Below are 25,156 nucleotides of genomic sequence, written 5' to 3'. Positions count from 1 at the left end.
ATGGGCTATTGGCGGCGGTCTGGGAAACATCCCTGAGGATGATCCGAAGACATGCCATCACAATTTTGATCCTCTGCAGAGGGGATGGCACCCCCACTTCGGTAGCCCGACGACCTGCACGCGAAGTCGAGCACTTTACGGTAACACAGTTTAACGAGGACCAATACCGCACACCCTTGGTCCCTACGCAGACTGAGTTGTATGAGACGAATAGCTGATCTATTCCATGATCTATCCTTAACTTTTAGTACGTAATTTACCTTATCATTAATTCTACCGTAAAGTGCTCTACTTCGTGTGCAGGTCGTCGGGCTACCGAAGCAGGGGTGCCCTCCCCTCTGCAGAGGATCAAAATTGTGATGGCATGTCTTCGGATCATCCACAGGGATGTTTCCCAGACCGTCGCCAATAGCCCATTGTGCAGCTCTAGTACGAAGTAAATGAACTACAACAACAACAACTACCATATCATTAACATAATTCTTTTATATAACATACTAAAAGTAAGTGGCCTCTTCTCGGCCTAAAAGCTTGCGATTTCCACATTGATGGTAGAAGTCCATTTCTCCAATACCACTGCCGGCCACTTCTAATTTGTTATCTCAACAGGCACACCAACTTTTAAACTAGTGCACTTCGTGCGACACTAACCAATTTCAGTTCGAATAAAAAAACGTTCAGTTTCGCTCTGGTTCAAAACTCGTTTCAGTTTGGAACGACTGGTGCGGAACCAGTGTATTCTGTGCGAATAAAGGAGCGCGACCTGTATAGTTTTATGTTGTTCATTTACGTCGCACTAGAGCTGCACAATGGGCTATTGGCGACGGTTTGAGAAACATTCCTGAGGATGATCCGAGGACATGCCATCGCAATTTTGATCCTCTGCAAAGGGGATGGCATCCTCGCTTCGGTAGCCCGACGACCTGCACGCGAAGTCGAGCACTTTACGGTAGAACAGTTTAACGAGGACCCATACCGCACACTCTCGGTCCCTACGCAGGCTGATACAAGTGGTCACCCACCCGCACACTGACCGTAGCCAGTGATGCTTGACTTCGGTGATCTGCTGGGAACCGTGTCTTAACGATCAGTCCACTGCGGGACGTATAGTTTTATGAATCATATTAAATTCGGAGACATTTAAGAATTGGTATTTTCTCTTTCGCTTAGCGGAAACCATTGTTTTAAAATAAATTATTAACAATTCAGTTTTGAAAATATTTTCAAGATGACATCAGTGCTGTTTGTTAGCTTATAATGTTTTAGCTTATGTTTCTAAGCTTAAGTGTAGCGTCTAGAGGGGGAACGAGCCCCATCAATAATTTTTCACAACTGCATCATTTTTAAAACACCAAATAAACTATCGTTAATTTAATAAAAAACCATTAACTTTAGATAGTTTATCAATAATTTAACGAAATATTTCTAAGTTTATCACTTTTTTGTTAGTGGTATCTTTAAAATATGTAAAGTTATTTCTTTTTAATTATTTCGATTATTATTTAAGCATTTCAATATTAGTTAAATTCAATTTTATTATTAGTTTAATTTATGCACAGTATAATTTCTTTGATTTCAATTTTTTAAGACACTTTTTACATTCAGCAGAATGTAACATGTTACATGTAACTGTCGAAAGTTTTAAGCATCGTTTCAACTTATTTCTGTTTAATAGCATTAAGCAACATCCAGCTTTTTTGAAATTCTAAATTTATGCTCTAATTTGTTAAATTTGACAAAATTTAAAAAAAAAAAAAAAAACGAAATAAATTATTTTTTTAATAGTTCATAGTGGGTTAAGGGAGGTATTTAAGAATAATGCTCCAAAATTTAGTGACCGACGACATGAATGTGATCAGCATTGCGCACAGGTCGCCTTTATTTTCCAGACAAGCTGATATCAATCAATCTGAAGCGGATGGGTTTCATTCAGTCACTGGGGATAATATGCTAAAATACTCATATTTATTGCAACATTCCAAATGAAATTTCTCTTGACAACTTTTCAATGAAAATCGCTTGGCAGCCTAACCAAAAATACACTCTCTTGACAACTTGCCAAGAAACACTTTCCTCTCAAATGTCCATGAAATCCTTTCTAAATAAAACTTCTCCCAGCAACTTTCCAGGTAAACACTTTATTGGCAACTTTTCAAGTAAATACTTTTTTGGCAATTTTCCAAGTAAGCATTTTCTTGGCAACTTTCCAAATAAATACTTTCTTATCAACTTTTCCAAGCAAACTTCCAGATCAGGGGTTTCCAATTTACATAAGGCCGTGGGTCGCAAATGAAAACACCAGTCAAACGGCGGACCGTAACTTTGTAAAAATTTCATATAGGACTCTTATTTTTACCTGAGAAATAAATTTTTTTCACCGTTGGTAAGTTAAATTTCCCAGAAACGAAGAAATTAGAATTTTTTTTTAAAGAAAGAAAAGTATTTAAAACCCATATCTTTACGAAAATTATCAGCAAAAAAAAAAAAAAAAAAAAAATGACAACTAATATATTTTAGATTGCGGGCCACAAAAAAAGGCTTCACGGGCCGGATGTGGCCCGCAGGCTGCCAGTTGGTGACCACTGTTCTAAATAGAGAGTTCTCCTCTGCATCACCTGTAGCCCACTTCGATCGTCAATTTTGCTGAAATAAAAGGTTCTAAAATTTCTTTTTTTTAAAAAATATTTTAACTACAGTATTTAAATATTCAAATTTGTCGTAATTTTTTTGTTGATAAAAAATAACGATTGAGCTTTTATTAGCAAATTTTTTTTTATTCATCTTTATTATTAAAATAATGAATCATGAATATAGGATACTAAAAAAGGAGCTTTTTAAAATTTATTTGACATGAGTTTATTTTTTAACAAATACGCAAGACTAAAATAATTTTAAAATTTAGGTCCAGAATGAGAAGCGGTTTTTACTGGCTCCAAATAATATTAATGAAAAGTCAGATGTATCACCCAAATTAATTAAACACAAAGAGCAACAAAGGTAATCATGTCCAGTCAAAAGTGAACAGGAATACAGTAACAGCATGGAGTGAATAAAAAACAGGGACACAGAGATATTCAACTCCAGTGGCTTGGTAAGCCTCACAACCAAATAATTGTTTGAAAAGTAATTTTTTGTTATAATCTTGCAGAATGCACAAGAATAAGCAGGTGGTGTCTTCCTGATTTATGAAGAATAACATTGAACACTTTTGTCTTAAAAGTCAGTATAAATTTTTGGATAACATGACTGTGTTATTCGAGTATTTTTAATTTTATTTTAAGATAAGGAAAATGATAAAAATTATTATATTATTATGATAAAAAGTAATAATATCATAATTTAGTAATTATTTTATCATAATTTAGTAATTATGATAAAAAGTTACTGAATTGAAATATAATTTATCTTAATAACATGAGAATAGCTCTTGATAATACAATAATTCAATTCAATTATATAAAGATTTTCATTACCTATAAAATTTAAAAAAAAAAAAGTTTTATGGATAATTTTTTTTTGTTTACCAGAGAGCGCCCCCCAGCACTATAGGGTTGGGTGGGGTGCCACTGTTAGCAGTTCCCTAGCTGTCTTGAAAAGAGAGAGACAAACAGCAAATTATTGGTAGGCTACTGAGTTGCGTAAGTAAAATGTCCACTCATACATAAACTGCTGTTTGTAGAAAATGCAACACCATGAAAGAATCATCAGAATCAAATGAAATTTAATGCAGAAACGACTTGTACTGATACAAATAAATGATGAAATTTTCAAAACAAAAGAAACAAATTAAGCGTCCGAAATCAGTATTTGGTGCAGCCACCACGCGCTGCAATAAGTGCTGCTATACGACGTGGCATGGAGTCAAACAGATGTTGAATATCTGCTTGAGGAAGAGAATTCCATATCGCTTGTATGCGCAACCAAAGTTCGTCTTTGGAAACTGCAGGACGCGGATCACGAGTGAGACGCCGACCAACCATATCCCACACGTGCTCAATAGGCGACATATCCGGCGAATAAGCAGGCCAAGGAAGAAGTTGCATGCGTTGTGCTGAACAGAAGTCTCTAACAGTCCGCGCAACATGTGGGCGTGCATTATCCTGCTGAAAGATAGCTCCAGGGATGCCTTGAAGGAAAGGAACGACTTCGGGCTGTAGCACTTCACGGACGTATCTGTTGCTATTGAGATTACCCTCAATTCGTATCAAATTGGATCGTCCATGATACGAAATCGCACCCCAGACCATAACTCCGGGTGTTCGACCACTATGTCGTTCAATAATACACTCAGGAAGGCAGCGTTGACCGGCATAACGTCTAACACGAACACGGCCATCATGGGTCCACAAATTGAAGCGTGATTCATCTGAAAAGACAACTTGGTGCCAATCAGCTCGCCAGTCTCTGTGCTCAAGAGCCCACTGCCGACGCAGCCGTCGATGATCCGCCGTGAGGGGAATCCTGTATAATGGCACCCTTGCACGCAATCCACGGCGCAGCAGACGACGACGAATTGACGAAGCCGACAATTGTACACCTGTAGCAGTAGACCAATGTGCTGCCAGCTGCCTGGAGGAAGCTGTGCGATCATTCACCGCCATGCGGAGCAGGTGTCGATCATCGCGCTCTGACGTCACCTTCTGTCGTCCAGTGCCTGTTTTTCGAGTTGTTCGGTGCTCGTCGGTCCACTGCTTCCAAACTCGCATCACTGTGGAACTGTTCCGCTGCATACGAGCTGCTATTGCGCGATAGGAAAATCCTCCTTCTCGAAGGCCGATTATCCTCCCTCGTTCAAACTCCGTAAGTTGCTTGAATTTCTTATTCTTCCGTCGTGGAGGCATACTCAGGTCTCACTAAACGTTTGCCACTAACAAATAATCATAGACTATTTTCAACGTCCCGCTACAGCACTTTATTTATACGCTTTCAGCATCAATTCAGAGGGCGCTGCGCGCGCCACGCACGCGCGATGGCTCTGAAACTTTATTAATTTGCATAATATCCTATAATTGACATTTGCTGCGAATTTCATTTGATTCTGATGATTCCTTCATGGTGTTGCATTTTCTACAAACAGCAGTTTACATCATTAAAACACCAGCTTGGGGAAATCGAGACTTGTCGGTAAATCTCTCAACAAGAAGGCTTGACGTGACAGATTCCAAGGCAATGGCGCTGAGTGCATCAGAATAGAAATCACGTTTTGTAGAATTCGCACGATCAGTAGAATTTAGACAAACTTTGTGTTATGACATACTTATAAAAAAACATACACTGAAACATTATCGACAGTGCATGTTCTAAATCCATTTTACATGGTTCATGGTAAAGAAAACGGCACTTTTTTAGAAATAAATCGAAATTATTTTTTACCTTTTCAAAGATCTGTTGAACTTCCTTCAGTAGAATGACAGTAGGATTTTAACATTCTCTACAATTGAAATGTTTGCAGTTTCTCTAAAATTTCATTGCAGTTGAAAAAGTTTTTTGTTTATATAAAACCGAATTTTATCTAGAACGTTAATGTAGTAGAGTCAATTTTTGAGTAGCTCTTAAGTAAAATAATACCATTAACAAAACTATAAAAAGTAGTCCACCTTCAAATTAAATTTACGGTAGAATTGGAAGAAAAAAAACTGCTTCTAAGTTTATAAATGTTCAAATAGTATTGGAACAGTAAAAAAAAAAAAAAAAAAAATGCTGAAAAACAATTTAATGGGCAATTGGTGATGGGGACTTTAGTAGCCCGAAGGCCAGCGCACAAAGTCGTTACAGTAGAGAAGTTGAATGAGAATCGAAAACTGATATTCTGCACCCCGGCCCCTTCGCAGGCTGATCTAAGTAGCCACCCATCCATTTATTTACTGCTGCCAGTCATGCTTAACTTTGATGATCTACTGGGTGTCTTACAATAATTCCATGGTGGAGGGGGGACAGTTTTAAAGAGAACCAATAATGAATAATAAAGAGCCCATTAATGAAGAACCAAGATTTATTTTTGAAAAAACATTTATAATATTAACTGTTGTAAAATCAACAAGAAAAATACTTACAAATAACAACAAATAAAATAAAATAAAAAAATTATTGTTGTAATATTGGTTTACTGGTATTGTATGTAAAAATATATATAGGTTGCAAAGGACAAGGCATTTTTACAAGCAAGAAAAAAAAGTGAATATGCAACCTCTTTTTTATTAAAATAAATACATTGCAAAACTTAATTTAAATATTTTTATTTACATATTTATTCTCTTTTTATCACTCTTTAAAAGCAATTTACATTACATAGAAGCTTACATATTTATGCTTTAATTTATTAATTAGCCAAATAAATTTTTTAAAACAAAAATTTATTATTTAAGGCTTTTTAAAAAGATTAAATTTTCAAGCAGAGTATTGCAGTTCCTAATTACTATTTCCAAGGAAAAAAAAAATAAAACAATAGGAATAAAATGAAAAGAAAGAAAATATTGTATAATTTCAATTTAAAAATAAAAAGATAGAGCAAAGCAAGCTTACTAAATGTGTCATCTCAGTTTATTTGAAACTGTATTGTGTTCAATTTACATTTTAAATAAAAGTATTGACTTAAATACATGGTTTATGTGAGATAGTTAGATACATGTTAAATAGAAAGATAGACCAATACAAACTCATTAAATGTCTTGTTTCATTATTTGAAACTGTTTTGTGTTTAATTCTTCTTATTTAGTTATACCTAATACTTCTTATGTATTAATAACAAGGTATTACTACTTATTTATATTTAAAATATAAATCAGTGGTAATTTACAATCAGGAATAAAATATAAATCAGTATTAAGTATCGATTTAAATACATGGTTAATGTGATTTTTTGGACATGTAAATAATAGTTAATACAGATAATAATAGTATTCAAAAATAAAAATTCCGTATTCTTAAACTGAAAGTGAATAATATAAATCATAAAATTTAATTATATTTATATTTAGCTGTTATAGACAGTTTTGTTAACTAAATGTATGTTGTTTATGAAATTAAAACAAATTAGCTCAATCAAGAAATATATGTTAAAAGAATAATTATTGTAAGCTAATTATAATTATTATTGTAATTATAAAAATATTGTAATTAAAAAAATAATATTGAATAATTATTGTAATTAAAAAAAAACAACTTATAATTTATCTAGATGTAAATTTTTTCTTGTCAAACATTATTCATAACTTTGGCTTCATATCTTGCTCTGACATTTTATAAACACAGACTTTTCATTTGAATTAGATACAAAAAAGTTGAAATTATTTATCAGTTTCCGTTTTAAATTTACTTTTTAAGAAAAATAAATTATTACTGAAAAACATACTAACACATTATCACTGAAAGAGTTTGGCAATGAGATAAATATCTCATAAATTAAAACAATTATCTTCGAGTTTGCACATTAGAAAATTTAGCAATAACATTTGCTACTACTTCAGAGCACAATTTTTTTTTAAAGTTTCAGAACAAATATAGGCCATAATTAAAAATCAAGTTTGATCAAAGAATAAACACAAAGTTCCTGACAAGATAATATTATTAACAAAAATAAAATACAACCTAAAATATTACGAATTTGATAAGAACATAATTTTTGTGCATTGATTTAATAAGAAAAGTACTTAGTAGTACTTAGTACACTTAGTAAGAAAATAAAAATTTTATATATTTCTATACACAATCATTCATTAATTTCAAAACACCAATTGTTTTTTTTTTTTTTTTGGTTTTTCAAAGAAATACAGAAAATTTTAAATGTTTGCATCAACTAATCTTTTATTTAAGCAAAGAAATGTATCTCAATACATAATTTAGTTTACTCAACAGAATTTTGTTTCAAACTTATTTTTTTTTAATCAAAGTAGCCATTATTTAATTGGTTATATAACCAAACAATTTTGGATCAAAAGTTAGATAATTTGCATAAGTAATTTTGATTCCCCATAGATGATGTTTGTTATATTTATACCCAATTGATCACAAAACAGTATACTAGGGTTACAGTTTCACCTATGGGACATCTAAACTCTACTTGGGACGCATGTATTTTGACACCATTGATTAAATACAATAAACTTTGAATTGAAATTGCGGTTTTCGAAAACATATATTTTTTCTTTTTTGAATGACTAAAATTTGATACAGAAATAAAAAGAAGCATCTTTACAAAGCTATTTAAATATCACATTGAATTACTATATTTTCCATGCTTTTGATAGAAAAATTAAAAAAAAAAACAAAACAAAGGGAAGTAAATTGAAATTAATGACGTTCAGTGTTTAGTTGCAAAAAGGAGAAACAGGATTATTTACTATGAGCATTTGTACTTTCTTCCCCCCCCCCGGCAAAATGTTAAATGTTTTATCTGAACGAAATCAATTAGTCAATTGAACTGTGTTCACTATTTTTAATAATTGATACATTTATTTCTGTTTAAAATTGTAGGTCAAATCATATTAACTCTCTTTATATTTAACATTGCTTTATTCTTGTGAGCCCAACTCAAAAATCCTGAAAATTTCGAGAGTAAAATCCTTAATTACGCATTTCAAAAAATTAATGTCTTTATAATGTTAAATCATTGATATTTTCACAACATGAAATTCGAGATAAATTATATGCAGCATAATTCAAATTAATAATTTTGTATAAATTTACTTTTATCTCTAATCACATTTCTTATTCTACCAGAAAAAAATATTTACAAATGAAAGAGATGCCAAGTATAAACTTTAGTTCTAATATTTTTAAATAAAATATACAAGAATTTTTATACATAAATGTGATCGATGATTTCTTGATCTTGTATTTCCGAAACTTTCCCCATTGCAGTTAGCGAAAAATCCGGACTTTTCTGGAGAACAATCATCTCTGTTCTAGACCAAGAAACAATCATAATTATCAGGTTGCATTATAAAAAAAGTTTGTACGAATTTTAATTTCTGATTATTTAGTTATGGCAATTTATTTAATAACCAACCTACTTTTTTCTCCCTTTAGCCACATTTTTTTCAGCTTTTCAATATAACGGCACCTTGATAATCTGATGCTTTATTATACAACACATCACTTTTCTTATACCCTTTAATCAGGCATTAAAAATATTTTAACACACGTTTCTGTCATTCTTAGAGATATTAATCAATCATTGTCTTGACAAATCTGAAATCAGGCTTTTAATAAATTGCAAATAAACGGAAAACAGAAACGTAGCTAGTTTCTCTTTCTTTTTAATATTACATTGTTCTTTATGATTGAATAAAGAAATATAGTTGAAAAAGTCCACCAGTTATTGGATTATTTTGATTTTCCAACATTATTTGGGTCTTGAGGGTGTTGGATTAAAGTCTAATTTAAGTTTATAATGTATTAACTTTGTTCTGAAACAGCTGTTTAATATGTTAGAAATATCATGCCAATTTGGCATCTTTTGTCTAAGCATAATTGTCACAGTGTTTTGTATGCCTACAAAAGTTGAAAATTTGTTGTTGATCTAGTAGTTTTAGCGTGATCATAGCACCAATGAAAATAAAATTGAAATTCATTCCTTAGTTTTTTATTCACTTGTTATAAAAAAAGAGCGTAGAAATCAATTTAATTGGTAACTAACAACAGCTGCTTCTAGCACCAAATTAACTATTTTTTAAGAAAAACATTCAAAAAGCAAATTAAAAAAAAATATACAGAGAAAATATTGATAAAATTAATGAGTCAGTTTAGAAACCAAGTATTAAAAATGATATTTCTCAATTTTAATTTTTAAATTAAAAGAAAAAATGCAATTTAATATTTCTGTCCAGCTAGTTTTCAAGTAAGCAACAAGTAATAGAAAAATATAATATTATTTGTTAAACATAATATGTTTAAATTTTCAATTATAGCTACAGTATATAACATTACATGAGCCACAATAATAAAATATTACGATTAAAAAAGACAAAAACTACGTTTCACTTAAAAATTACTGTTCTGAAGTTCCTGCTCTGCTAATCGAATTTTAAGGTCATATAAATGTCTCATTTTTTCAATTCTTTCAGTTTCATAAGCTTTTTGAAGCTGCAGTACTTCCAAACGATGATAATGCTCTTCAACTTCCATTTTCATCAAATCTTGATTCGTTAAATCAAATGTTCCTAGAAAACAAACAGAATTGGTGTAAGTAAACTGTGATATCTTTGGTAATTTATTTTTCAATAAAAAAACAGGAAGAGAAACAGAATATGCAAAAAAGTGTGTCACATGCTGCAGAGCAAACAACCTTTAAGCAGAATGCACTGTCATTTATTGAACAAGGATTCTCCTGACCATAATGTCCCTGTTTTTTTGCTCATAGATAACATTCAAGAAATTTAATTTTTAAAAATTGAGTCGATCCTTTTCTAGATTTATCAAACTATTCATCAAATTATGCATTGTATTTTATCATGTGAAAAGATGCGGTTCTCAAAAACAATTTATGTTTCCTATATCACGGATCAAATTGGCACAGTCTACATCACAATTTGTGTTAATGTGACTTACAAATAATGATTTGTGTTCACAAGAGTTATAAATGGCACATTTTGCAGCTTGGTGCAAAATTAAAAATCATTTTCCAAGCTGAAGAGTTATAATTTTCCAGTGGGATATTACAATGAAACGGGAAAAGTTTTATATTCTCCATGCAAACCATAGCATTACATAAAATTTCACATCAGAGTTTACTAAAATATAAAACAATTGCTTCACAATGATTTACCAAACAATTAAATAAATTTTCTCACAAACCAAAAAAAATAATTATTTGCCCACAAATTGCAAAAAGCCATTACAAAAAAAGGAAACAATAACAAATTGAAAAAAGGGTGCTAAACTAAACAGGGCTATTTGGAAAAAACAAAACAGGAAAACAATCTTTTCTGTAATTATGAACTCAGAATTAACATTATTGTTATATGTATTGCATGTTTTAAAGTGCATATAAAACGAGAACAAAACTAGGCTTTAAATATTACTTGCAGGTATTATATTCATAGCTGCTTTTAATAATTAATATATATATATATGTCACCATTATTTTAAGTTAAATTTTCTAAGTTTCAGAACAAGAAAATCTGGTAGTAATAATTGTAAAAGTATATAAATAGCATTAAAGTATGTACAATGTGTTAAAAAAAACCCATAAAATTTACAATTTAAATCCATAATGTTTTTTTCTCGCTGCTGTAATGTGTTAATTTTGAGATTTCTTCAAATAAAAAAGGGAGAGAAGTCCTAACAATTCTACTTCTCATGCCATCATGAAGAATGGCAATATTTTCACACTAGATTTCAATTTTCAAATATTTGATATCAATTTATGGACAAACTCATCTTTGTGTCCATTTAGCTAAATGTGTTAAGTATTCATAAAACTACAATAAATTCAAAATATAAAGTTATTGTAATTAAAGTTAACTATAATTAAATTAACATTTTCAAACATTAAACAAGTATCTCAACAGCAACTTATTTAAATTAATTTACCAATTCCACATCTACACAGTTTATGTTCACTAGATTCAACTTCTACTTCCGTTACAGCAGGATTATGATTAATTTCTGATCCATCTGCTGATTCACATACTGCCTCATCTGGAGCAAGTCCATATGGTGCTTCACAATCTGTTCCATTTGGGGTTAGATATATTTGTGAATCTGGAAATGTTAAAAACTTAAAATATTTTGGTCACTTCATAATAAAAATAGTTAAAATATTTACTTCATACAATTTGAACTAACAAAAAGTAAAAATTTTCTTTGAAAAAAAAGAAAGACTTATTTTGGTGGTTTTCAAATTTTTTTTTAAATCCAAAATATTTAGAAATGTGAGGTGATATTTGTGATGTAATAAATTCAGAAATAAAAGTATGAAAATACTTTTACTTAGGTATCCAATGCAAAGAACAAACAAAGGGGAAGTAGGTTAGCATCAATAGAGGTAATATAATGGTACAGTTTGCAAGATAAAGGAAATAACAACATTTAGGGGCATAGCAGAGGCTCTTCTTAGAATAGGTTTACACCCAACCATTGCTATGGTTGAGGATGAGAAGGAATGTTCTCTTTTATTTGTGGTTGGTTAAATGCTATATTATTGCACCATTTACTAACAGTACCGTACTATTTATTAAGATATTTTTTCAAGAATTCATTTATATCATTCATGTTGATTACATCTATCAGTAGATTTCTATATAGAACAAAAGAATAAAATGGTAGCGCACCTAACGGACAACCGGTTTAGGTGACATAGGTCTTGACTTTCAATTTGCTTCTTATGCACTGAATCATAGTACATATGAGGCACTGCTAAACATGAGTATGTTGTTCTCCCTGTAAGTTATTTTCTAGAACAGCATATTGCACCGAGCAGTTCCCTAAGTTAGTTACATATTCCAAGAACTGGACATCTTATTCTTTCTATATTAAAAGCCTCCACGTGAAACTTCGATTGTTGTAAGCTTATGTGAACTTAAGTCCTTTTACGAAATCTATTATGTTTGACAGATTTATTTTGTTTTAACTCAGAGAATAGGAGAGAACCAAATCAAGTGAGTATGATGGATGATCTAGCATGATAAGGCCTTGAAGACCTGATAAGTATTTAGTGCATTATTTTGATAAAGATTATATAACCAGTTCTACCTGTTTTTTCTTACCATAAATTGTCATGATAAAAATGAAAAATTACATTATATTTGACTTATGTCCAAAGAGTTGAAAACTTGGTTTCATAAATTCCAATTCCATTTGGGATTTCATGCTCATTTTGTTCCTGAACATTATCTTAAGAGATCATCCAAGATTTTTATTATTAACAATTTACATAAATTTTCAAAACTATTACCAAAATTAACTCAATTAAAAATTTAAAGCATTCAATAGAAATGACAACATTCCAACAAAGTATCTAAAAAAAAATTATCATTATCTTTGAAAAAATGCTGGCATTACTCTAAGCCAAGAAAAATCAGCCCTATTTTTCAAAGAGAAACAATCATTTTGAATAGAAACTGTATACACCCCCAATATTTAGAGGGTCAAGAGTCTGAATCTGTCAAAAATATATATATTCAGAGAAAGTACATTGTGTCTAATTTTGTAACTAAAAATATCATTCATCCTTATTTATTAACTTATTAAAGATTGAGTCCTGGTAACGTGAAAGTCCGACCATTATATCAAATTATATTCTAAATATTAGGTTTTTTATTGTGCCCACTGTACACATGAAGAAGAGAAAGTAATATCTAAGAATATTCTCGACTAAACACAACAAAAATAAGTTTATAGAATAAACTGTTTCAACTTTATAGGAAAGAAATCTGCAAATAATAGCTGTTTGTTAATAGTGTAGGCTTGACAAGGTACATTTTTCAATCGAATTAATGCCAATAGGCAATTTTTAATACTAGTGGTAAAAAAAAAAAATCAAAATATTGTCAACTCTTGTGTTATACAACTACCCTATTAGGGAAGATTTAATTTTGTGTGACTTAATATATTAAGTTTAGTTGATGTAACTACAAACCTATTTAAGACAAGAGGAGAAAGATGAAGGGGAAAGAAAATATTGTAATGTAACATTTACTTGAAGCGTTTAAATTTGTTAAATCCTGTAAGTGAGCCACATTTACAGTATCTTGAGGAATATTTTCTTGTCTTATTTTTTTTCTCTTCTTGGCATTTGATTCTGTTACTTGTACTCTCAGCTTAGAATTCCGCTTTCTGTGAGTAGGCACTTCTATAAAAATTGCTTCACTTGTATCATGATTGTGTTCCAGATTCAAGGCCTTGACAACAAGAGATGTGACATCATCGGACAAGAATAAATGAATAAAGGCTTGACATCCTATTTTAAGAGTTCTGAAAGTATAAAAATCAGCTTTAGCTCAGTTAAAATATGATGAATAGCTGCTTAATGCAGGGGTGTTTGTGACACAAAGTGAAAAATCCTGAAAATTTTATGTGCAAAAACTCGATATCAAGATATTAATTTATATACTATACATGTTTATTATAATTTTTTGAACTAATATTTTTAATTAAATTATCTACTAATGAAGAATATCACTCCTTTGTAGTAACTAATGTAAGAAAAAACTTAGTTTTTACAAGAATTGTAACATTGTATTTTAAAATCGCTGAATATAATTTGCAATATTGGATTTTATGAAAGCGAAAATACAAATCGCCATATTAGATTTTTAACTTGCATGAATACGAAAAGCAATGTTTGACATTACAAATGCGTGAATATGAATAGCCACTTTCGATTTTAAAAACACGCTAATACGAATCGCGATATTGGTTTTAAAAACCCATAAATACAAATTGATATTATATTTTTAAATCACATGAATACAAATCTCGATGTATGATTTTTAAATCTCATGAATACGATTAGCAATGTGTACATTTTAAATCAGATAAATAGGAGAATCGATGTTTGATATTTAAATCACTTGAATAAAATAGTGGATTCTGGCTTAGAAAAAAAAAGAAGAATCAAATGAGTGCAAATTTTTCATCAACGCGATTTAGCGAAAGTTTCAAAATTTAAATTCTATAACCCGCAATTCTCACTTTTGAATTGCAATGAAAAATTTGTCTGATTATAAATTTTAATTCGAGGAAGTCCGCAAGTCATTGGTCTTGAAAAACATGGAAAAATCACATACCCTAATTTTTAGACCTGGAAAGATACGAAAAAGTCAGAATTCCGGAGTACAATCACTCTCTGTTTCTCTTTCACTTCTAAAGCAGTTTACTTTTTAAAATCTTTTAGTGCATGCATAGCATTAAAGAATTAGCTTAAATACTCATAGCTTGCACAGTTTCTAACAAATTTTTCTAAACATTTTTAGTCAACTATTTTGTAATTAATCTTAAATTGCTCCAAAAGTTTCGTATAATTCCATTGAATATCGATAAAGTTATAACAAAGAAACTTTGAGGCTAAAAAAATTAATTTTTTATAAAAATGACTATATCTTCATAAATATTTACTCTAGGTTTACGAAACTTTAAGCAGCTGTTATTTTTAACATTATTAAAAATAGCAACTAAAGTAATCGATGCAAGTTACAAGCTCATGGTGTGATTTTCCAGTATAAGATGTTCAAAAATACTTGTTTTCTTTTGTAATTTATTGTAGGTTTCTCCAATCTCTGGAAGCTTTAAATTTTATTACTAAGTATGGAAAATCCCATGAACTAAACATCTCTAAATTTAAAAAATAATCCTTTAAGTATTTCTTGAGTAATTAAAAAAAAAAGAAGTCAAAAACTGAAAATGTCCCAACCATTAATGTAGGGCATTGTGTGTGTGTATATGCATATATATACAGGGATCTGTCTAGATTTTTCAGAGAGGTACCTATTTTGTGAAAATTTAGACATAATTTGAGAAAATTAAAAATTAGATTAAAAAATCAACACAAAAATATGGATACATCGTTTGGTATACAGGATATACCAATATCACTTATGCTATACAGGAATAAAATTTTAAGCAAAAGTGTTTTGTGAAACTACCTTTTTTCCTAAAGTTGAATTTGTGAAGGTACCTCTAAACGGTAGTAAATTTGGCCTGAGCAGACCCCCAATATATATATATATATATATATATATTATACAGGGTGCGTAGCCAAATTATTCAACAAAAATAAGCACCTTTTAAGCACTTTTCAAGAACTCAAAAAATATTTTTTAGGACTTAAAAAAAATATCATTATTAGGCAGGGTTGGAAAGGTTTTGGCAATTGTCAGTTTTTATCTTGTTTTAACTGTCATGTAAAAAAAAAAAGAACTTTTGGCATTGTTTTTGATAATTGTCAAAAATTATGAAATTTTGAAACATATAAAACGAATAACATTTTCATATGTTACGGACTGACAATACGCCAAAATAGATTGGGGTAGAATTAATTGTGAAAATGTAGAACAATGTGAACTGTGTCTCTTTGCATAATTCGTAGCAAAAATCTACATGGTAAAGGAAACATCTCATTTTGAAAAAGGGAAAATGAAGCACTCTTTCAAAACACTCAATGAAATAAGCACCTTTAAGGGTTTTTAAAAATGAAAATAAGAACCTGACAATACTGAAGGACTGACAATATGCCAAAATAGATTGGGATAGAATTAATTGTGAAAATGTAGAACAATGTGAACTGTGTCTCTTTGCATAATTCGTAGCAAAAATCTACATGGTAAAGGAAAAATCTCATTTTGAAAAAGGGGAAATGAAGCACTCTTTCAAAACACCCAATGAAATAAGGCCCTTTAAGGGTTTTTAAAAATGAAAATTGAAAATAAAAACCTTTAAGCACTTTTTAAAAACTCTATGCACCCTGATATATATATACTTTAAATGTTACATCTACCCACCCCCCATTCCTTCAGTCACCAACACAATGTAACATGTATCATCGAAATTATTTGAGGACAAATCCCGCATTGATTACAATATGATATGCTGTTTTTTTTTATCACAATAAAATTACTATTTATCAAATTTCCTTCAAATGTGATTCAATGACTTTTACCTGTTATATTGATATCTTACTGCTAATTTTTTAAAATATAGAAACAAAAAATACTTACGATGAACTTCGAAGTCCTCTTGATTGTTTACTTTTTCTAAAAACACCTCCATGCATACATTTATACCTAATAGAATAGTATTTTAACATCTGTGGAGCTCGTTCACATCGTGGATAACGTTGTTTAGTGTTTTCTAATGTCTTTGATTCAGCAATGCAGAATCGTGTGTTAGTTTCAGTTTCGAATATTTCCAAGGATTTTTCAAAACTACTGAAACTTTCAAATCTATCTCCTAAGTTTATCATTGTACTCATTTCCTAAAATAAACAAAAAGTAAATTTTTAAAGAATATTAAAAAAGATATTTTCTTTCTTACACTAAATGAATAAATAATATAAACCTGAATAAATTGGTTAAATATGAAAATTTTATGTTAAAGCTGGCTCAATTTAGTTTTTTCTCCTAAAATTGTGGCATTACAGTAATTTTGGGATCAATGCAGGTAAAATTTTAAAAGATATTTGTCTTTCTTTAAAATAATTCTTAAATATTTTAAAATTTCTTTTAATTTATACAACTAAAAATAAAGGTATATTTAAGAAAAGTTAAAACAATAAGAACTTAAATATTAAATTACTTTAGAAAAATATTAAGTCTAATTATTGTAATTAAAATTTTTCATGAAAACTTAAAAGAGGTAGAGAAACCTTCTTTCGATACAATCTGGTGTTTACAGCAGAAAGAGTAGCATTACTCTTGCTTCCATTCTTCGCTCATGTAAGCTTCAATAAAAAGAACTTGGTGTGTCGATGGAGAATTTTTTTTATTCAATAGGGATGCCACTCTAACACCTGTGAGACAGATTTTAACTTTAAAAAGGAAAATAAACAAAAAAAAAATAAATACATATAAATATTTATTTTTTCAATTTTCCACAATTTTAAAAAATTTATTAAATCTACACGAAAAATAGGCAACAAAGTGGTCATATTACACTGATGCAGAAGATTCTCAGACACTAGTGCAGTAGTCACTAAACTTACGAAGTTTCTGAGCTACCAAGCCATTGGTATGAAAAAATGTGATAACAGATTTTTAACAGACTTATTAACACTAATCAGAAAGATAATATTTTTTTTCTCATGAGCAAGTACAGTTCAGTGAAGGAAGCAAGGTTAATTAATTGGAGCATTAACATGAACTATTGAAAATGTCCCAGGGAGCTACTAGTAGCTTGCCATGATAACTTGGCTATCACTGTACTAGAAGATAACTCAGATTTTTGGTGACGTTCACTGATTTCATTTTTTCAAGCAATGGTTATAACAGTACATTCGTACTTAAAACAAGAATGTTTGCTGTTTTAGTATGTTCATTTAAGCACTTTATTTATTTGAATTAATAATGACTTAATACATATTTAATAATGACTAAATAAACCTTATAATAATTCATAAATTTATATTTAGATATTTTAATATATGGGCAATTCCATGATACTAAGAAAAATATAATAAAAAATAAATGTTTCATAGCACTTCTCCATTAATACATTTCTTAGAATTTTATTTAATCATTTTTGATATTAAGTCAAAAATTGTAGTTCTTATAATAATAAAATTTTTTTTTATTAACATTTCAATGTAGTTCATATAAGAACAGTGAAAAATTGTAACATCAGTAACAAGAGCTTTTCACCATTTGCCAACTTCTATATGTCATTCCACATGTACTTTCAATGTTTTATGTTAATTTGAAAAAAAATAATAATACCATTATTGCCTATAGAAGGAGAATTTTAAAATAAAATTTTAATATTTTGCTTCCCGTTTAACTAATGTATCAGTCACATTTTATATTTTTATTCTAAACAAAACAATTATAATTTTTTCCATTTTTTCTAATATGAATAATATTCAGCTTTGATAAACATAGCTTATAATTAAAAAAATTTTATCTAGTCAGGGTGGCCACTCAAATCAGATTTGAAATTTCCCTGATTTTTCCAGATAAAAATCTTAAAATTTCCAGGTTTTTGCTTCTTTTTTCCTACTAAGTATAGGATGTGTACAAGAAAAGAGTCTATATTATAAAATATTTTATTCACAATGTTATTTTTTCAACATATCATCTTGAAAAAAATAATTTATGTTGACAATTTGGCAAGATTTTTTATTTATTTTTTAATGTTTTGGTACAAAATTTTGAATCAAAATCATATATTGACCAACAAAAGAGTAAAATTAAATATTAAAATATATAGTTGGTTCCTTATAAAATTATTATTCAATTATAACTAACTAATTTTTGGAGAATTTTATAAAGATAAAAATACAAAAACACTTTGTCAAAATAGAAAAAAAAATTACCACCAAAGCATCGGAACAAACTTGATCCATAAATGGACTCAGCCCAAGGATAGAATTTAAAAACAGAAGCTAATATCCTAATCCCTTTTTCCACTTCCCCCAGAATCTTTCCTAAATTGCACAGTCCTACAGCAATCAAAGATTTCTACATTCGTTTAGCAACCGTGGGAGCATTTTATGTTACATTCTAGTTTAACAGAGCTGTAATGGAGCAAATTTTGATGCAAGCAAAGTATCGCTAAGTTGATGATATTTCAACTGTTTGGCGATACATTTCTGTTTAAAAAAAGTGGGCATAATGGATAAAATAATTTAAATTAAGAAAATAATTTAAATTAGTGAAATTAAAAAAATTATCAAAGAAAAAATTTCCAGCTTTTCTTTAAAATACTATGATTTTTCCAGGCTTTTATCCAAATTTCGTTGATATTTCCAGGTTTTTTCTAGTATAAAAAAAATTCCCTGATAATTCCAGGTGGGTGACCACCCTGCTAGTATTTGTTAATGAAAAAAAAAGTTTAAGAAACCCTATCAAAATATAATGTCAGTCACCATAGAATTTACCATATTTGTAACCTAGGAACTCTACACCGATTATATACAAATGCGTCAGAGATTTGATCGCTTGGAAAGTTAATATACTCTTATTGATAAAATAAATAAGTAATAGAACATAATAATTCTAAAGTTGTAAAAATTTAATCTTTTTAATTTCAGGGACCATCTAATACTTACTTTAGGTATATGATCTTTTCTACAAGATTATTATTTAAAATTATTATATAGATTCATTATTTAAGTTTCTGAGATACTAGTTTAAAAAGTTTAACACTACAGTTTTCGTTTTTTTTTTAAAAAAAAGAAACTTTATCAACCCTTTTACTTCGGCTATTTTAAATATGAACTAAGGGGTCATTTACACCTAAAATTCGTGAGAGGAAGCTTAAAGTTTTAAAATTTTCCATGAGTATTTTTACTTCGATTTGATTAATAAATAATTGATTCTCTTCATAATTATATGACAGAATTTTCAAATAGTGAACCAAGGGATTATACACTAAATTAACTTTGAACAAAATTTTTTAAAGGCATATATTTTTTTAAGTAATTATTGAAACTCTAAAGATTTTATTAGAAAGTCTGGATATGAAATAAGTAAATTAACATAAACAATTAAGTTTCATATATAATTATGGAATTTTCATTACCTTTTTTTAAATTAATACGTAAAAACATGTTATACAAATCGATGCATGATGTAGATAATGTAATAAGTAGAGAAAATATTGCTACGTAACTTTATTTTACAATCAAAATCATGTATTATAACAATAAGAAAGTAAATTCACTTCGTTTTTTCTTTTTTCCCTTCAAACCTCTTCCTTTATTGACCAGAGGTACGTTTGTTAAAGAAGTGCGACGAGCTTTTTGCGTTAGCTTATAGCTTCATATTTCTATTAATGAATCTCGGAGGCTAGATAGATAGCAGAAAGTTGCAGAGAAGAGTCAGAAACGGTTTGTTGCTTGATAAAATTCTTAAAGGGATTGGAGTTTGGTCCGAGGGTTGAAAGAGAAGTTCACAATATCGGTAAATGCTGGATTTTGAAGTGATAAGGATTAAGAGATCCTTACGAGTATTCTGGAATGAGGGACATTCCAGGAGAAAGTGATCCTTCCGGTTGACACTTCCGCAGTCCGGGTTATTTGGACTTTGCATATGTTTGTCCTTGTGTAAGATTGAGCTAGTCCGAAGAAATTTAGTTCTGAGCCTGGCAATTAGTACATTAAGTTTTCGGAAGCTGATTATCGAAGGGTTATCTTGAGATCCATCAAGGTGAGGGAAGGGAAGGAAGTATTCGCAACTCTTCACCCTTCCATACACTGAAGTTCTTTATTGAGCGCTATCTTAAGAAAGGCTTGGCTAAAGGTCTTGAGGTGAGGAAAGATGTGAAATGAAATTTTGGTTTAGCGCTTGCTTTTCAAGAAAGTCTGCTTGCTCATTTTATTATACTCATGTGTAAGATGAAACTCAAGTATATGAGAAGGATCTTACTGTCTGACTTGATTTGGCAATTTTGTAAAGAAGAGAGAGATTCTCGGAGAATTTCGGATGCCTTTAGTGAGTGGCAGAAGTACGGAATGGCTATCTGTTAAAAAAAATGTAGTGGTCGTTTGAAAGTGAGGAAAATGGCCAGTCCTTCGGCGCTGAAAACCGATGTATGAGGAGAAAGTTGATTTGAAATAGAGTTTGTCTTCGTTAAACTGTTCTTCCGTAAAGTGCTGAACTTCACGACCAGGTCATCGGCTACCAAAGCAGGGGAACTATCCCTTCTGCAGAGGGTTAAAATTGCAATGGCATGTCTTCGGATCATCCTCAGGGATGTTTCCCAGATCGTCACCAATAGCCCATTGTGCAGCATTAGGGCGACGTAAATAAAGTACCTACCTACCAATAGATAACTCTTTGGTAGCTATTTTTCTTCTTTTTCAATGAGAATCCTGTAAGGAACCCTTTTTACTGCAAGTGGTCCTCACATCTCCGATCGTCATACAAGAGCCTTATTTTCATCATTTTCTTAAGGTAATGGGAACCGTTCAAACTGTATGCGATAAATGCATCTGCAAGTGTTATCGAGTGAAAATTTGAATTAGTTTACGAGGAAAATGCCAAAAACATTTAACCAATCAGGTTCTCGTTTTCCTGGATGGTGACCGGAAGTGTGTGAATCGTATGTTGTTAGAATGACCCTTAAATTTCACGATCCAAGTAGCATTCACTCTGCTTGCGATTACCCAAGACGGGCATGCGAATATTTAGAAACTACATGTAAAACGAACTACTCGCGATGCTCGAATCACGCATATGTGAATAGCATGGAGTGAGAATATTTCCTCCTTTCCTTTTTCTCCCCTGATGATGATCGAAGTTGTGTGAGTCTCATATGGTGAGAATGACCCTGAAGGCTAGCCGCACTTTAAGGAAGTGACCGGAAGCAAGGGGCATACAGAAGGTGAGTTCTCATATGTTTGCATTAGCGTATGCATCCCAATGTAAATGTAAAGGAATACGTATGCTTCTTGATTCTCGGTGCTGCCCTTCCGGAAAAATAATTCTGCATGGTAATGCGATTAGCGCACCAACGAGCAGTTCGTTTTGCTTGTAATTTCTAAAATTCGATGTTTCCCAGACTGTCACCAATAGCCCATTGTGCAGCTCGAGTGTGATGTAAATAAAGTACATAACTACCAACTTAAAAATTCGCACGTATGTCTAGAGCAATAGCTTGTAGTATGAGCGCTCTCTTTACGAAAGCGCAGGGCACAAAGGAAGTTGGGAGGTGGTATGAAATTTCTTATTTTTTGTGTAAAAACATTGTTATTTTGGTATGAAAATGAGTAGAACTAGACCGGGCTGTTATTACTCAAGTGCGGAAACCATATTAATCTGAATTTTTTAACGTTAGTGCGTGTAGTTGTCGCATGCAATTTACAACTGTGTTTAAAATGATAACTAGTAAAGAAAAGTTCCCTTAATTCATATGATTAAAAATAAAAGTACTACCACTTTTTAAGCATTGGCAACATTTTATTCGTACAGTCCTACATTCTTGGTCTTTAAAGGTTTTAGACCCTTTTAGATGACAACACACTGGGTTAGTTCTACCCACTGCACACTGAATTTTTGAAGCCCACTCCAAGTTGTTCTGAAGATCCCATTCAAAAACTGAATGAAGAGTTAAATAGGTTTTCATTTTAAGAGAAGAGTGGAGATACTCCTCCATTCTCTTTTTGTTATAAATAAGCGATATTGTGTAGAACTCAAACTTTTTATTTTAATAAAAAATATTTTTCAGCGCTGCGTCGACAATATTTTTTGACACTATTTCATCAAAATAAAAGGCAGATACTAGCACATTCCTTTGCGTCGCTCTAGAGTGGTGTCTCGGGATATTCATCCACTTTTAGATGCACCTGGATAATTATTTTTTAAAATTTTTTTCCGCACATGCGCTGTATAAAGCAACTACTTCGATTACTCTTATCTGGTGCAGTTTTTATTAGTAGTTTTTTAATTTTAAAGCAATAATTTCGTTATCAGTTTAAAATTGATTCAAACGCTTTGTTTAATTTTTTTAAAAACATTCAAGCTATAGCAAAAGTGGCATAGACCTAGTATATATTTTGGACATTTGCCAAAGGTCTAGTCATACTAGGTCTCGTTAAGTGTCATTTGCCCGGTATACATTTGCCCGTTATGTTTTTACACTGATGTTTTTTTAAGGTTCAGTGCCACTGACCGGTATACATTTGCTCGGTATACCCTACACTGATATTTTTTAAGGTCAAGTGCCACTGCCCGGTATACTCTACACTGATGTTTTTTTAAGGTCAAGTGCCACTGCCCGGTAAACATTTGCCCGGTATACCCTACACTGATGTTTTTTTAAAGTCAAGTGCCATTGCCCGGTATATATTTGCTCGATACTCCAAACACTGATGTTTGTTCTAATCTATCGTCAGTAAGTATTAAAATATCGAATAAATGTAATTATATCCACGAATAAATTAATATCAAATCGGATGTAATAAATATTTCGGACATTCACCAAAGCGACTAATTTGATTGTCAACATTCACTGGTGAAAGTCAACAACCACCGATTTCAGTCATTCGCAGTAACATGCACATCATTTACATAATAACCTCACCAGGACGATTATTTCATACTTTGCCTAAATAGCATCCGGCATTTCAAAAAATAAAAATAATTGGTTTTGTTGGCGATGATCTCGTAAGGCGATAAAAAATCATGCATAGTACAGGTAGGGAAGATATTAACCTGAAAGGAAAATTGGATGAATACCCCAAGGAACCCTCTAGAGTTGCGCAATGGTCTACTGGCGATGTTCTGAGAAACATCCCAGAGGATGATCCAGAGACAACATTTACATGTCGCATCTCGTTTTACAGGGAGGACACATTTACACACCAATCATCTATCCGCAGATCATAATTTAGACCCGAATCAGAGCAAACAGTATCCCCAAAGGTATCGATTTGTTATGAGAACTTGGAGAACTTTGAGACCACGACAGATTTCGCGTGCATTCATCAAAATAAAAATTTATATAAAGTATACATTTTAAATAGACAATTTGATTGGTACATTTTATTAAGAGCGATCAAACCACATTTAGTTGGAATTATCCCTAAGCTTGTAAGAATCGTGAATTGTATTTAATTTTTCTTTAAGATTGCAATATTTTTATTGAAGTTAAAGACATCACGGGAAAATTATGAATGGAATCAGTCAAAAAATCAACTGTTAAACGATTAATTACCGTTAAACAATAAACTACCGAAAAGTTGAAGAAATTTGGAGAGGGCTTCAAAAGGACCGGAATGGACCTACTGCTTTTTACGTCAATTCCATCCACTGTAAAACATTTATAACTAGAAAAATGTTTTCCTTCTGCCTAACATTTTGAATTAAGGAGGAATCAGGTTCAATTCCTGATCCCACTGTATCTTTTGTTTAATTTTCGCATCGCATTGCTGTTTTGTAATTTATGATACAAATCTTTAAATTTGAAAAGCGATTATAAGTCAGTTTTTATTGAGTACACACGAAACTTCCGACTTATTTATGTAAGAAGTATGGGAGTAGCCGTTTCGATTTTTGCTCAAACCCAGGATGCTTTGATTGGATTCTCTTCGTATGCTGGGCTTCTGTCCTTCAATTTGAAAAAAACTTACAAAACTTTTCAGCACATAAGATTGCAGATGTATGCATGAATGAATAAAGAATTAACTAAAAGGCTGATGAATATATTTAATTTTAGTTCTTAAATTAAGTACTTATATGCTATTCGATTTTATAAGTTAATGCTCATCGATGATACGGAGCTTTGAATCAGCCACCATCTCTCTTCCAGAACATGAAAACTGTTGAAATGAATAAAATGTCTGACTTTTTTTTTCTCGCAGTGCTGCATCTAGGGTGCGATGCGTAGTTTGATGATCAATGAAGTTTGCCCTACTTCAAGTGCGATAATTTTTATTCTATTTCTATTTGCGATGTATCTTGTTCACTGTGTATCTTGTCTTTAGTTACAAACGACAGTAAGCAGGAGCGCACGAACCAGTGATCTCCTCTTCAACAGTCTTTCAGTCACCCATCCTTCTACACCA

At 31.0% G+C, this 25,156-nt stretch overlaps 1 protein-coding gene across 4 annotated transcripts; it reads right to left on the bottom strand.

The window, feature by feature from the left end:
- Positions 1–8,034: 8,034 nt before the first annotated feature.
- On the bottom strand, positions 8,035–20,430 carry LOC107451452 (uncharacterized). 4 transcript variants are annotated; one of them, XM_016067567.4, is made up of 6 exons: positions 20,173–20,365; positions 17,303–17,446; positions 16,656–16,912; positions 13,640–13,914; positions 11,533–11,703; positions 8,035–10,160 (listed from the first exon to the last, which is right to left on the bottom strand). In XM_016067567.4, the coding sequence occupies exons 3-6, from the start codon at positions 16,907–16,909 to the stop codon at positions 9,982–9,984; spliced, it is 879 nt and encodes a 292-aa protein (XP_015923053.1). In that variant the 5' UTR covers positions 16,910–16,912; positions 17,303–17,446; positions 20,173–20,365; the 3' UTR covers positions 8,035–9,981. The 4 variants fall into 4 exon arrangements, with proteins under 4 accessions (XP_015923053.1, XP_015923037.1, XP_071036007.1 ...); XM_016067551.4 differs by lacking the exon at positions 17,303–17,446 and adding an exon at positions 18,965–19,090 and having other exon boundaries at positions 20,173–20,336; XM_071179906.2 differs by lacking the exon at positions 17,303–17,446 and having other exon boundaries at positions 20,314–20,430.
- Positions 20,431–25,156: the final 4,726 nt, after the last annotated feature.

The sequence above is a fragment of the Parasteatoda tepidariorum genome, chromosome 1, assembly GCF_982258835.1.
Source record: "Parasteatoda tepidariorum strain Cologne lab strain chromosome 1, Ptep-v5.0, whole genome shotgun sequence".
Lineage (NCBI taxonomy): Eukaryota > Metazoa > Arthropoda > Arachnida > Araneae > Theridiidae > Parasteatoda > Parasteatoda tepidariorum.
This window is presented reverse-complemented; position numbering and strand designations above follow the sequence as displayed.

Excerpts from the sequence above, each read along its gene's own strand:
- LOC107451452 (XM_016067551.4), bottom strand. The coding sequence starts at position 18,994 with ATGGATCAAGTTTGTTCCGATGCTTTGGTG. Across the intron at positions 16,913-18,964 it reads TTTGTTCCGATGCTTTGGTG|GAAATGAGTACAATGATAAA; the intron begins GTAATTTTTTTT and ends TGTTTATTTTAG. Across the intron at positions 13,915-16,655 it reads AGAGGACTTCGAAGTTCATC|AACTCTTAAAATAGGATGTC; the intron begins GTAAGTATTTTT and ends TTATACTTTCAG.